A 15,445-nucleotide genomic window follows, 5' to 3' on the forward strand; every position below is an offset into this window, starting at 1 on the left:
CTTCCCTCCCTCCCTCCTTCCTTCCTTCCTTTCTTTTGTTGGGAATGGAGCTTGAATTCTGGGCATGGGTGCTGTCCCTGAGCTCTTCAGCTCAAAGCTAAAGCTCTACCACTTTGTTTTTCTATGGTACTTCTGCTTTTCTGTCGTTAATTTAAGACAAGAGTCTCGTGGACTTTCCTTCCCAGGCTGGCTTTGAACTGCGATCCTCAGATCTCAGACTCCTGAGTAGCTAGGATTATAGGTATTAGCCACCTGCACCCACCTAGAGTTGCTTATATTTAAATGTCAACTATTGTATAGTTGACATTCCCTTTTAATTATATGAAAGAAATTTCAAACGTAATTTATTCATTATCCTAATACCACATTTCAGTCTTTTCTCACATGACCTATGATAAAGATCTCTAATGATGTTACAATTTGTAATATGATCAAGTTATGCTTTTATTATCTAAAAACATTCTTACCAAGGTATAATTTATCCTACATTAATAAAGTATGTAAAGCTCAGAGTGCAAAGCATAAAGATATTCTTCATGTTGAATAAACCTGGGTAATCTAGTCCCAGATCAAGGAACAAAATATTTCCAACCTTCTATCTGCTCCCTCCCACTCCCGCCCACTTAGTATTTCACTAAGAGGAACTGTTGTCCTGATATATTTTCCCTACATTATAAATGTCCCTACATTTATAAGTATATGCTAATGGATATGTGACATGGAGTCTTGCTATGTTGCCCAGGAGGGTTTCATCACTCATGGCTTCCCACCTATGTCTCCTGAGTACAGGAACATGCCACTCCAAAGAACTACCCAATCAGATGATAAATATATGCCCAGATTCTGGAGAAAACTGCCAAGCGTTTTCCAAAATGAGATAAGGAGGACTCTGCTTCCACTCTGAGGAGAAATGTGTGTAAGTTCTGGGTGGGCAGTACTTGTTTTTGTCATGTTTTCTTTTGAAATTAGACATGGTGCTATAGATTGATCTCCTGTAGGTATCATACTCTTCAGTTACTACTGGCACTAACCAGGTTTAATCATATTTCCATATTTATTAGCTATCTTCTCCAGTTAAGTACTGTTCATTTGGCTATTTTTTAAAGGGGGCAGGGACTCTTCCAACATTTTGGTAAATGTTCTCTAGAACTAACACATGAATAGAAAACTGATATTTTACAACCTGCTCTATAATTTGCCTCTGTTGTTATTTGTTTGTTTATTTGTTTATGCAGGTCCTAGGACTTGAACTCAGGACCTGGGTGCTGTCTCTGAACTTCTTTGGCTCAAGGCTGGCCCTCTATCACTTGAGCCACAGCTTCACTCCTGGCTTTTTTTTGTGTCTGTGATTAATTAGAGATAAGAGTCACAGATGTTTCTGCCCTGGCTGGCTTTAAACTTCAATCTTCAGATCTCAGCCTCCTGACTAGCTAGGCTTACAGGTGTGAGCCACTGGCAGTATTTTCTTTCTTTTTTGATAAAGTAAACTCTTAATTTTAATGATGCTCAATAAATGGATCTTTTTTCTTTGTCCTGATGATTTGTGTCTAAGAAAAACTTTTGCTACCATATGATTTTATGTTTATTCTTCTGCTAGTTCCTAGAAATTTCCCATCTACCTAAAACTGAATTTGTGCATGATACAATGTAGCATCAAGATTCATATTTTCCACAGAGATATTTACTTAGTCCTAGAAAGACTGTTGAAAAGATTATCTTTGTCCAAACACTTTTCTCCCAGTCATAAATCAGTTGCTCTATATGTATGCAGTTTCTGGACACTATTATTTATAGATTTATTTTTTCCTGACTTTGTCTAATACCACATTGCTTTAACACTTTATATGTAAACTTGGAATATTATACTGTCCTTGCTTTAACACTTTATAAGTAAACTTGGAATAATAGTATGCTGCCCTAACTGTGGTTTTATTTGGCAATTTTCCAGTTTTGATCTATATCAGCAATTTCAGTCTAAACACAGTTGGTATTTGGGTATGGACACTGTGTTGTGGGCAGCTACATTGCACATTGAACTCTCTATAACTGGGGCTTCCAAGCATGACTTCCTTTGTTGCTGTCAAATTAAATTCTGTTTGGTTTTTGTCATTTTTCATTAAGATTTTTTTGCCAGCCCTGGGGCTTGAACTCAGAGCCTGAGCACTGTGGTTGGGCTTTCCTCAAAGCTAGCGTTCTACCACTTGAGCCACAGCACCATTTCCAACTTTTCTATATATGTGGTGCTGAGGATTTGATTCCTCTGTACCACATACATGGAAAAGCCGGAAGTGTTGATGTGGCTTGTGGTAGAGCACTAACCTTGAGAACGCCTAAGGACAGGGCTCAGGTCCTTAGTTCAAGCTGCAGGACTGGCAAAAAAAAAAAATCTCATGGCACCAATATTTTCTTAACCCATGAATCAATGGACCACAATTTTCTAAGCATTCTTGACTAGAAAGGTTAGAAGTTCATATCTTCGCATATAGTTTACTATACAAATTTCATCCGCTAATGAAAGAGCAACTATTTACAATATTTTATATAAAACACACTATGTAATCAAGTAATTCAAATAATTATTTCATTTCATCAAAGTAAGCAATGAATTACTTTAAAAAGACAACAGTATATAATATATAACTCAGTGCATTTATATATAAATTATATACATGATGCATTATGTATTTGATTAAATAAGTTAATTTATATTTATAAAACAAAAATGTGATATTTAGAACTGTATATTTATATACTAAATGTGTGCATAATGTGTGTATGTTTGAATATATATCCATATTGGTACATATATTTCTGAGTAGAGTAGCAAGATATATTTAACATTAATTATTAAAATTCTAATCTATTCAAATGAATCACTAGCTTAAGCTTTAAGATTTATGTAAAATATAAAATATTTTAAAATATATTTTGCTTAGTAAGATAAAATAATTTATAATTTTACTTAAGATATTCTTAATTTATATATTATAAAAATGTTTCTCAATGACTATACTTTAGTAACTGCTATAACTTGGAAAAGTTTTAGTGAGTTTGTGTGGTCTTCTTGTCACAAAAGACTCACTAATAAAAAGTATTAAGATACCTGGTATTAGAAAGAAAAACCTTTACACAGCTCTCCCAGTATGCCTGGTTAGAACCATGGTGGGTTTCCTACATGAACTCACCAAGAAGCACAACAAGCCATATTAAGATGAGAGTATGCATGTTCTCAATGAGTAGCAATGCTGGGTGCTGTAGGTTCACACCTGTAATCCTACCTTCTCAGGAGGCTGAGATCTGAGAATTTAGGTTCAAAGGTTCATAGCTAGTCTGGGCACAAAAGGCCATGAGACTATTGTCTCCAATCAACCACCAGAAAACCAGAAGTGGTTCTGGGGCTCAATGTAATGGAGCATTACCCTTAAGCTGAAGAGATCAGAGATAGCACTCAGACTCAGAATTCAAGCCCCATGACCAACCAAAAATAATAATAACAATGAGCAGTCATTTGTTATGTGCTTAGCTTATTTTGTACTTAAATTAAACAATGATCACAATGAAATATTTTCCAAACAATAATGCAATTAATACAATTTCATATAGGAATTTTCCATATGTATTTGGTCCACCCTACTTCAAGAGGGAAACTATTTAAGCTAATCATTTTAAAAATTCTTCCACTGGTTTTCTTCTGTGTTTGTGTTTGTGTGTGCACGTGAGTGCGTGCACCATTCCTAGGGCTTGAATTCAGTGCCTATTCGCTTTCCATGAGATTTTTGTTGACACTGAGTTTTGAACTGCTTGAGTAAGAGTTCCAATTATGGACTTTTTTTTTGAGGGGGTGGGGAGATGGAGGGAATCAGTGACTAATTGGAGAAGAGTCTTATAGACTTTCCTCCCTGAGCAGACTTGGACTGTAATCCTCAGATCTCAGGTTCCTGAGTAGTTAGGGTTATAGGCATGAGCCACCAGTGCTTGGCTTCTCACTTTTTTTTTGTTTGGCCAGTCCTGGGGCTTGAACTCAGGGCTTGGGCACTGCCCTTGAATTTTCTCAAGGCTAGCATTCTATTACTTGAGCCACAGCACCACGTCTGGCTTTTTCTGTGTATGTGGCATTGAGAAATTGAACCCAGGTCTTCATGTATGCTGAGCAAGTGCTCTACCACTAGGCCATGCTCCTGGCCTCTTCGCTGATTTTTTTCAATATGTAGATTGTAAGTAGATGCTGTAATATACATTGACTAGTGGAGAGAAACCTGTGGGACATTTAAACACTCAAACCATTAGCTACTCCATAATTGTTTTTATTTTAAATAATGCACTGAATTACTGCAATTTTTATTTTTCTGAATGCTTAGAAAACCGATATTTAACTTTCTTGGTAACAATTTAAACCACATCTATAAAATAATTTATAGCAAATGGAAACATTAAATATACTTTTTCCTTATTTTAGGATAATTTCCCTGAGTTTATGGGGCACATATATCCTAATACCAATCAATAGATGACTACCCATCTTCTCTGATGCCTGATTTTCAAATTTCATCCCCAAACAAGTACCTGTGAGCTGTAAGTAACCTGAATAATCTGCTCAGGAGTAACATGTGACACTTTGGGTTCCCCAAACTGTGGTCAACTATACTCTACAACACTAACACATTAGTTGTGCTGCTTTGGCGTTATGACCAGGGCGGTATCTCTCCCACACTCTCATTTCATGACAGCAAACTCAAAGCTGTTGAACAATTCTCAGCAGATGCACTGAAGAAACAGGATCCTGACCACACAGGCTGTGGCCTCCCTCCCATCACTCTCTTGGACTAACAATGCTATCACCTTCCACAGATTCCTCAAGCAAACAGGCAATGGATAAAGAGAGGCCATACCAGCAGTGGCTCATCAGGGGCACTGGTAGACAGCTCAGTAGATGATGTGCGGGTGGCGCTGAGCCCAGTGAGTGAAACATTTGAGAGCCTCCTCCGCCTCACACCACTGCAATTGTTAGGGATTTTAAATGCACATCTCTTATGGTAATTTAGACCGCATCCTAGAAAGCAAAAGTAAAAATAGCTTTTATTAGCAATAAATTAAAAGCTATTCCACTATTACTTATAAATTGAGAAGTAAAATAGTCTTACTTCTATTTTACTCACACACACACACGTGTGTGTGTGTGTGTGTGTGTGTGTGTGTATGTTTTACAGATAAAGAAGAAAAAAATCAGAAAAGAAATTTCCAAACAGCCTCAAAAAGAGTAAAATACATACATACATACGTATGTACATATTCTGAATTTATTGGACAAGCTCAGCGAATGTAGTATCATTTGAAATGCTCTATTTGTTTATTTGAAAAAGGGAAAATGAAAAACAAGATGATCGATAGGAAGTAGGGGCAGGGAAAATGGGACAAAAACGTGAGACGGTGTATCAATGTTCAAGAAGTAACATACTCAAGAAGTAACATACCCACTACCTAATGAATATAACTGTAACCCCTCTATGCATTACCTCGACGATAAAATGCAATAAAAATGCTCTGACATATAATGAAGTTGGGATTTGAAATACCTAGAAGTAAAATTCAATATAGATTAAGCCATATGCACAAATTCAAAATGGAGGTTGAATTAATTATCATCTACAACTCTGGGACTGAATTTTGGCTGTACAATTTATAATGTACACATGACGCCAAACAAATAATATCACCTTAGTTCCCCTGTCCATGTGCTGAAGACTAACCCATATACTTTGTAGCTGGAATGTAGCACTTGACTTGCAAGTGTAAGCCCCCCAAGTTCAAGTAACTACTTGATAGAATTGTTAAGAAAACAGGTAAAGATGCTTTACATGGTGGTTTCTACATGATAAGAAGTCAATATTTCCTCAATGGAAATATTTTCATTTCAAGATGTCTGTAATTCACATTCCCATGCTAGAATGTTGTCACCTGCTATACAACCGTCCAGACACATTTTCATAAAGCCTCTGTGGCAAATGAGACATCCAGAGGGAACTCTTACAAGCAGGGTCAGTGGGGACTGGCTATCTGCTGCTCATGTACACCTGGAAGTCCATGTTTATAAGAGGAGCAGCTTGAGGAGAGCTTCCATAGGGATTTCAAAGGAAGGCTTTGATTGTATGGAGTAGCAATTCAAGTCTCTGAAGGCAGGCCTAGTGGCTAGTCCAGAGAGTTGGAGATGACAAGAACATGGGATATCTGTTCAGAAAAGCTGTAGGTAGTAAACAGAGCTGGTATTTGGCAAGAGCATAGCAGTTGGTCTGCCCAAGCTTTTTGGAGCACACATCATGATACAAAGTGCTTGAGATGGATGACAAGATGTATAGAATTTAGTGACTATTTTGTTTGTATCCTATTCCTTCCTCTAAAATGGGAATTTTTGTCATGTGCTATTGTATGTTGGAAATATATAGCTCATTTTTTTTGTTTTGAAAAAAGAAAACCCAAACCAACAGTAACTCTCCCTCCCTCCCTTTTTCCCTCCCTTCATTTCTAGATCTCTTCCTTTCCTCCCTCCCTTCCTTCTTCTCTTCCTCCTCTCCTTTCTCCCCATCTTGTCTCCCCTCCACTTTCTCTTTCTCCCTGTTCCCGGCTGCTATAAACTCAGAGTTTTCTTTACAGTATCCTCAGGGCCATGTTATTCTACCTCACTAAAGGCATAGAAACAATGCAGCCATGTGACCATAATCTAAAAACTCAAACTGTGCAACAAAATAAATCATTATACTTTAATCCGATCTTCATCAGGTATTTTTGTTATCATGCTGGAATGCTGACCAATACACATCTCTCCAGATCATAACTTGCATTAACATCCTCCTCACAGGCAGAAATTAAAGAATTAAGGTGAGCTTATTTATCAGTTTAATAAAACGTCAGTCCTACTAGCCGTGCTTTAGAGCTCTATCTTCCCCAAACCTGACAAGTCATTAAATAAGGTCTTAAAACTATCTCATGGTGTTCTCAAAGCTGTGTGCTACAGTTCAGTGGGTTCTTTGTGTGGCTCACAACTGTAATCTCACATACTTGGGATGCAGAGATGAGAGGATTAGGATATGAAAACTGAATGAACAAAGGTAATGTGAAACTGTATCTAAAACACCAACTAAAAGCACAGGCTTTGTTCAAGAGGCAGAACACAATTATGAACCCCTGAGTACACTAAAGAAAAAGGAGAGAAGAGTTATTTCCACAGAGTAAATAAAACCATAGTATTAACATTTAGGAATGAATCCCTAACTACTCAGTAGCTGAGTGATCTCAGATGGCTTGATTAACATAAAACCTCTTCTCATTTCAATGTCTACTATTTTAATTTCTGGTTTACTCACGATGCAAATTTCATGTTTTTATTCTGTTGCTAACACATCCTATAGAATTTAAGAAAGAAGTATTTGCACATGAGGTAGAAAAAAAAGATGTGAAAACCAGGGTCCAAAGATCATGCCAAGAATGTTACACAGGAAATTCTAAAGTAGACAAAATATTTCACTATAAATCCATATACTCCCCTAAAAACTGCCCAGAGGATACTTCTGAGGGACTGAAGATACTGGCAGACAACATAAGCAGGTAGCTTTGAAAAATGTTCAGCTTGTGTTGAACTTACCTTCACATTTAAGGCCCTGACGTACCAGCCCCCATAGCATTTCCCCGCAGTGATCACAGAATGCTGGGGCTCGATAAGAATGAACGAAGAGAGTATGTGGACGGATCTGGAAGTCTTCGAAGGTGGCAGAAGCTGTGGGAACAGTAATGTTCAAAAGGAGATTAGATGGATTTGCTGTTCCCCAATTAGGAAGAGTTCAAAATAATTAGTTTGCCAATATGTAAGTGAGGGTTGGTGCATTTGGGGAAGAAAAGAAGTGACAGGAGCTGGTCTTTCAGTCATTAATTTGCATTCTTCCCAACCCAGTTTCAATAGTGGCTTAGTGTCACTCTCCCTTCCTGTCTGTTGGTGTTTCAGGCCACCTTGAAAACAGTGAAGATACTAGAAAAAAAAAAAGCATGAATAGCAAGATGATGCATTGTAGTTCACAAATACTTGATAGGAATTGAAAATATTTTGCTTCTTTTTTTCCCTAAATGAACCATCACGGTATTGAAAAATATTAATAAAATAAAACAGGGGCCGGGAGTGTAGCTTAGTGGTAGAGTGCATGAAGCCTGGGGTTCGATTCCTCAATACCACATACGCAGAAAATGCCAAAAGTGACTCTGTGGCTCAAGTAGCAGAACATTAGCCTTGGGCAGAAACTGTCCAAGGACAGTGTCCAGTCCTGAGTTCAAGCCCCAGACTGGCAAAAAAAAAAACCCAATAAAACAATTGGTGAATTGAATTTAGACAGATCTAAAAGTAACATGTGAGCACAATCACAGAGAGACATTAAAAGGGCAAGAAAAAAATTGGAAGCCATAAGAAATCTTAGCAGCATATTTTTGGGCAATAAAACCAAACATTAAAGCCATGACTTATCAATAATGTTGCATCTTCTTCATCAACTCACCCAACAGAAGGATTTCATATACACACTGATACACTGAGAAATCCACTTTTATAAACTACATTCATACCAGAGTCACATTTAATTTCTTATTAGTGCTCATTTTTTTCCTAAGGTACCCTGAGAGACTATAGAAATTTGTTTCTGTTTTATTTTTCCAAATGATGTTTTTGTTATATTATAAACATGTTTTTTTTACTGTGATTGATTAAATGAAGAAATAGAAAAGGTATATATAAAGGATTGAAAGAGACTCCTCTAGCGGAATCCCAGTTCTAACAGACAGTAAACTAACAGAAAGCTGGAACTGGAGGTGTGGTTCATGTGGTAGAACACCCAGCCTTGGACACGAAAGCCAAATGAGGAGGTGAGGCCCTGAGTTCAAGCCCCAGAACAAAGCAAAACAAACCCAAATCTGGAAAAAAAATAATACAGCAAAACATAATGAACAGGGATTCATCCTCCCAGGCTTGGGACCTGGAAGCAGAGGCTTATATCAGAGCAGAGGTCACTTACTCTGTTGTCATATGAATAGGAAAGATGCTTTGCCATTACTCAAAAGACATGTAGTGTAATCACAGTTAACTTCTACAAATGCCTACAGAAAAAAAGTTTGCTTAACTAGGCCTTGTCCAGACTTTAAAACTCAAACACACTCATGTTACAACAAAGCTATACAGACTTCATCAGATTTTATTCCCAGAGAATATAAGGGGTAAATAGCCTTTGCTGTTCTTTCTCTTCCTCCTTGGTTGAAATAAACAGAAAATGGCATATTCCATTTCACACTTCTAGATTAAAGGACTACGGACAACACTTTTGAATAGAATCAAGAAAAAAAATAAACAAAAGGTATGATTTGTGTACCAATCGTGTTCTGTGGTGATTTGGTAAAAATGTGTCTAATTTGTAGAATGCTAAATTCTTTTAAAAATCAGGTACTCAAACACAGGGACAAAATTTGCTCTTAAAATATTAGTGAGAATGGCTATTTTGTGCCCATTAGCCCTTAGCTTATTCCATCATCCTCAAAGTCATTCTTCAGGCCCAAACAACAATACTGTGACAGTAATTAGTTGAATAATTATTGTAGTTTTCAAAATAAGGAAGACTAAAATTTGACAATACAAATACTGCTGCAATCAAACATTTTTGAATTAATCAAGGAGACTATAAATAATTAAACTACAGATTTTTTAATGACACCTCCCCCTCTAATTTATGTCAGGTAAATTTGTTTTTACTTCAGCTTTGGGAGGGATTAACATTCCAAAACTGTCAGCATCCTTGACTTCTGTTTAAATGCCATACTTCTAAAGTTCAATTTTAATATTCTCCTGTTAATTTCAGAATAATTAAATACATTTTTCAAAGAAAACTACCAAGAGTGGTAAGGTTTTACATGCATTTGAAATCAAAGCACAACATCCATTCATTATGAATTTACCTACTCTGCACCCTGGGGACTTTAGCATTGGCTGAATACATGCATGCCGTCTCGCCTAATCACAAAATTGCACTTCAGAGATAATCGCTTTGCACAGGAAAACAAAGTGAATGCTATAATTCCATTTCATTTAAGTTTTGAAATCAAAATGGACAGACAAGAATAGGAATATTAAAGTGTCTAGAGATTCCACGTAGGGAACAATGTGCTATCTGTCAGTCTGTCATCATCAATCAGACGACCTAAATTAAAACCATATGACAGGGCAACAAACTGAACACAATAGGCCCCTTACACTGGTATTTGGGTCTCTTTGATTTGCTCTATTCACAGTCTATTGTTATTCTCCAGTGTGCAGGAGAGGAGAAAATGACATGCTTTCCTTAGTCATTGAGCAGTTGAAACAGGTAATTGAACCAAAAACACTAATATAATCAGTAGTTCTTTTAATGTTCATTACAAATTGTGGCACAAAATGGAGTAAACTGGTTAGCAGTACAGAAGAAATGAGCCTTCTGAAGCAAAATAAATAATCTCTGGAGGTCAAAATTATTTGCATAATAAAATAAAATAATGTCAGATCTTCCAAGGTTTTCAGTAATTATTTTTTTTACTGGAAATTTTTGGTGACTTGGAAACAGCATTAACTCTTTCTGGATATGTAAGTTGAAGTATTCTGAAATGTAAGTCTTCAAATCTCATGTAATTTTCCATAAGAAAACTGGGAAGAAGATATCATCATCACCATCATCATCATCATCATCATCATTAAATATCACCTCATTTTACAGATGAGAAAAATGAGTCTCACAAATTATTATACTAATCAAGGTAGCATACAATCTGGACTCAGCTAGCTATGATTCTGCTATCAGAATCATACAGACTAACAGCTGCTAAGATTCTATTTATCATATTTCTTTGGACATTATTCCATGAATTATAGACAGGCATAACGACTCACTCCTGTATTAGTAACTACTTTGAAGCCTGGGGTTAAGAGAAATGCAATTGTAGGCCAGCTCAAGCAAAAAGATTATGACAGCCTATCTCATAATGGAAATGGTGGCACATGCCTGTCACTTCATTTATGTGGAAAGAAAACATAGTAGTATTGTGATGCAGGCTGGCTAAGGTACAAAGCAAGACCTTACTTGAAAAATTACCAGAGAAAAAAGGACTGGAGGCATGATTCAAGCAGTAGAGTGTCCACCTCACAGATACATTAACCTTTGTAACATGTAATTTTAGTGCACATACATTAAAAGTATTAGGAATGGAAAATTTCTATGAAATAAAGACAGGATAATATTATTTTAATCTTCACGATTAATGGCATGGCTCTATATTTCAAAATCCACCCTAAAAGCAAATTGGAATTAAGAATAATATTTGTGTTTTGAAATTTTAAAACCAGATGGATCTTTGTGTCTGGAGAAAAAGCACTACAACCACACTGAATAAAAAAACATCTAACTCAAAGCAAAACATTTTGAAGCTTGCCACCGTGGTGAAGATTGGTTGTAGGACAATTTGTTCTTCCTTATCAGCTAAACTACTGAAAGCATCTTTTGCATAAGAGTCAGTTTTCCCTCTGCTATTTGTATCATCTCTTGATGCAAATAATCTCCATCAGCCATCTATATACACAGAATATGATATGGACATTGCTTGACAGCTTCTACTGTTGGATGCTCACTTGCTATCTATCGCAAGTGTGAATATCACAAATTCACAGAATCTTTCTATGGATCCTTAATTTTCCTCTATAATATCTAGTCGGTAGTCCTGGTCAAACGACCCTTTGAATTAAGATATTTTCATGTATTTTTCTGAAATAACTCATATAGTCAAAGTATCATAATAACTTGAAGGATATTGATAGTTTATATAACGTTCTATTAATGTATCTTAGAACTCATTATGTAAAATCATGCATAGTAGAAATAGAAGAGGGAACAAGGAATAACTGACATTTCATAGTCCAAAGAGAAATAATATGCCCCCAAAATATTATATAAAGTACAGGAATTTAAACTTAGAAGGAAGCTTAGATGATAATGTCTGAGTCTATGAGAAAAAAATCAGGGGTGGGGGTATCTCTACACAGAACTCTGAAGGATGAAACTGTTTCTAAAAGCACAAGGGGATCAGGAAAAGACAGCATTGTTATGGAGCCCAAATTCTTTAATGATAAATAATTCATAATTATCACTTGCTTTTACATTTTTCTTTCTGACAATTATTTTGGCTTCTTGACACTTCATGTTTGGTATACTGTCAGGAAAATTAGAAAGGATAAGAGAATCATCTTGGACAAAAGTAACTATGATGATGGGTCACCTTCCACTAGATGTGACACAGATATGACAGTTCTGGGAAGCAGATGCCTGGATCTGTTTCTGTTCTACTCCTTGCCACCCAGTACACGGAAGGTCTCCAAGACATTTTTTTTGCCAGTCCTGGGCTTGACCTGAGGACCTGAGTACTGTCCTTGGACTTTCACATGGCTAGATCTCTAACACTTGAGCCTTAGCACCACTTCCAGCCTTTTTTATGTATGTGGTACTGAGGAGTCGAACCCAGGAATTTGTGCATGCTAGCCAAGCATTCTACCACTAGGCCAAATACCTGGCCCCTCCAAGACATTTTTGTAAGAAGGTCTCCCTTCCTCCTTTAACCGCTGCTCAAATTAATTCCATATTTTATACTTTTCTTATATTTGGAATCACTCACAGATGTAAAGACCCCATAGCTGCCAAACAATAATAACACTGGATGAATTCTTGAGGTAACTTTGTTAACATTTTCAGGTGGTAGAGGAAACAAAGAAGAAATCTGTTTTTTGCCTTAACGTCGGATCAGAAAAGTCATTAGTGAGAAAAACTCTGCAAAATTAAAAGCATATGACAAAAGACTTAAAAAGAAACCAAGGACAAAACCTACAAACAGGAAACCAGCTCCAAGAAGAATAAGAAAGTCTCAAAATTTGTATTGGAACAGAATGGTTAACACAAACATAAGAACCTGTGTACTAAGGAGGGAAACAGATGGCGACTTAAACTAAAATGAACTGTACTACCCAGGGAACAGAAAGGCTGCTCTTTGAAGATGATGAGAGGACATGTCAGTAAGTGGGCGACCACACACAATCACATGAAATTCGCAAAAGTGACTTTGGCAGAGCCTTTCTCAACAGGAGCAGAAGAAGGGAAATGCTCACATGTGCAAAAGGCCTCTTGCTGTCTTTTATGCAGAAAGACATAAATAGAGGCCAGGCCCACAGAATAGAATAGTTTCCTGCTCACAGAGTGACAAAATGAATTGAACTATTGAATTGTAATTTATTTTTCTCTTTCCTAGAAAAGGGATCATGTATTTTTTAAAGAAGTTAAAAAATCTGCTCAACATTGTTTTGATTTGCATTTCTTTTTTGACCAGAGATGTTGAGCATTTCTTCATGTGTCTATAGGCCATTTTTGTTTCTTCTTCAGAGAAGACTTTCTTTAAGTCTTTGGCCCATTTTTTAATGGGATGGTTGTTACTTTGGAGATTAGTTTTGAGCTGTTGATATATTTTAGATGTGAGGCCTTTGTCCGTTTTATGGTTGGTGAAGATCTTCTCCCACTCTGTAGGCTTCCTAATTAATTTACTAGCTATGTCCTTTGGCAAAAAAAAAGCTCTGCAGTTTAATGCAGACCCACTTATCCAGCCTTTCTTTTATTTGTTGTGATTCTTGGTCCTTATTAAGAAAGTTTCAACCTGTGCCAAGGAGGCCTAGTGTATCTTCTATTCCTTCTTGTAAAGTTTTCAGTGTGTCAGCTTTTACCTCCAGGTCTTTGATCCATTTGGAGTTAATTCTAGTACAGGGTGACAAAGAAGGATCCAACTTTAGTTTTCTGCAGGTGCTTAACCAGTTCTGCCAGCACAACTTGTTGAAGAGGCTTTCTTCCATTCTATTTTTTTGGCTCCCTTGTCAAAGATTAGGTGGCCATAGATCTGTGATTTAATATCTGGATCCTCAGTTCTATTCCATTGGTCTTCAGGCCTGTTCTTGTGCCAGTACCAAGCTGTTTTGATAATTATAGCTCTGTAATATAGTCTAAAGTTTGGTACTGAAATTCCTCCTGCGCTGTTCTTTCTGCTAAGAAGTGCTTTTGCTATACGGGGTCTTTTCTTATTCCATATGAAATTTTGGATTGCCTCTTCTATTTCTTTAAAGAATGACATTGGGATATTGATGGGTATTGCATTGAATTTGTAGATAGCCCTTGGCAAGATTGTCATTTTCACGAAGTTGATTCTTCCAATCCGGGAGCATGGGAGGTTTTTCCATTTCTTTAGTTCTGCTTTAATTTCCTTTTTCAGGGTTTTAAAGTTTTCATCAAAAAGGTCCTTTACATTCTTAGTTAAGCTAATGCCTAGGTACTTTATTTTCTTTCAGGCTATTGCAAAAGGAGATGCTTTCCTGATTGTTGCCTCATTCCTCTCACAGTTGGCATAGAGGAAGGCAGTTGATTTTTGAGGGTTAATTTTATAGCCTGCTACCCTTCCAAAGTTTTGAATCAGCTCAAGGAGCTTGGGAGCAGAGTCTATAGTATTCAACATCTCTGGTCATAAAAGAAATGCAAATCAAAACAACGCTAAGTTTCCATCTCACTCCAGTTAGAATGGCCAGGATTAGGAAAACTAATAACAACAAGTGCTGGAGGGGATGTGGCCAGGAGGGATCACTACTACACTGTTGGTGGGAGGGCAAACTCGTTCAACCACTATGGAAAGCAGTATGGCAGTGCCTCAAAAGGCTAAACATAGAACTCCCCTATGACCCAGCAATTCCACTACTTGGCATTTACCGAACCATCCAGAAACTAGGGCATACTAAATTCACTAGCACAACAATGTTCATTGCAGCATTATTCACCATAGCAAAGATATGGAACCAACCTAGATGTCCCTCAATTGATGAGTGGATCAACAAGATGTGGTATTTGTACACAATGGAATTCTATGCTGCTGTCAGAAAGAATGACATCGCCCCATTTGTTAGGAAATGGAAAGACTTAGAGAAAATCATATTAAGTGAAGTAAGCTAGACTCAAAGGAACTTAGGCTCAGTGGTTTCTCTCACTTGTCATAATCAGTAGAAACCTTGAGCTCTACTAGCAGAGATTTACAATAGAGCAAAACCATGATACATAAGGCCATGTAGTATGAAGCTAATTGTAATGACCTCCAGGATATTGAAACAAAAGCCATATAATGAATGGTTGTCCTTAATGTACTATGTTATGTCTCATCTCTCTTGCTGTCCCTTGGTTATATCACATTGTTTTACAGTATCTCACTTTGTTATCTGATATATTGGATATATTTGCATTTAGTTACTTGAAATTGGATAGGGAAGGGGGAAAAACCAAGATGGGGGGTAGGGAGGATTGTAATGGGGACCAAGACATGGGAAAGG

The 15,445-nt window shown here is 36.9% G+C and overlaps 1 protein-coding gene across 3 annotated transcripts in view; it reads right to left on the reverse strand.

Moving 5' to 3' along the window:
* Prkd1 (protein kinase D1) overlaps positions 1-15,445 on the reverse strand; it is a 313,953-nt gene that overhangs the window by 75,522 nt on the left and 222,986 nt on the right. For all 3 annotated transcript variants that reach the window (XM_090345330.1, XM_090345331.1, XM_090345329.1), the window contains exons 3-4: positions 7,637-7,768; positions 4,890-5,050 (exon numbers count right to left, since the gene is read on the reverse strand). In XM_090345330.1, the coding sequence (XP_090201456.1) occupies positions 4,890-5,050; positions 7,637-7,768 (293 nt within the window). The remainder of the gene's footprint in view (positions 1-4,889; positions 5,051-7,636; positions 7,769-15,445) is intronic.

This window comes from Megascapheus bottae, chromosome 14 (genome assembly GCF_031878675.1).
Source record: "Megascapheus bottae isolate mThoBot1 chromosome 14, mThoBot2.hap1, whole genome shotgun sequence".
NCBI classification, from domain to species: domain Eukaryota; kingdom Metazoa; phylum Chordata; class Mammalia; order Rodentia; family Geomyidae; genus Megascapheus; species Megascapheus bottae.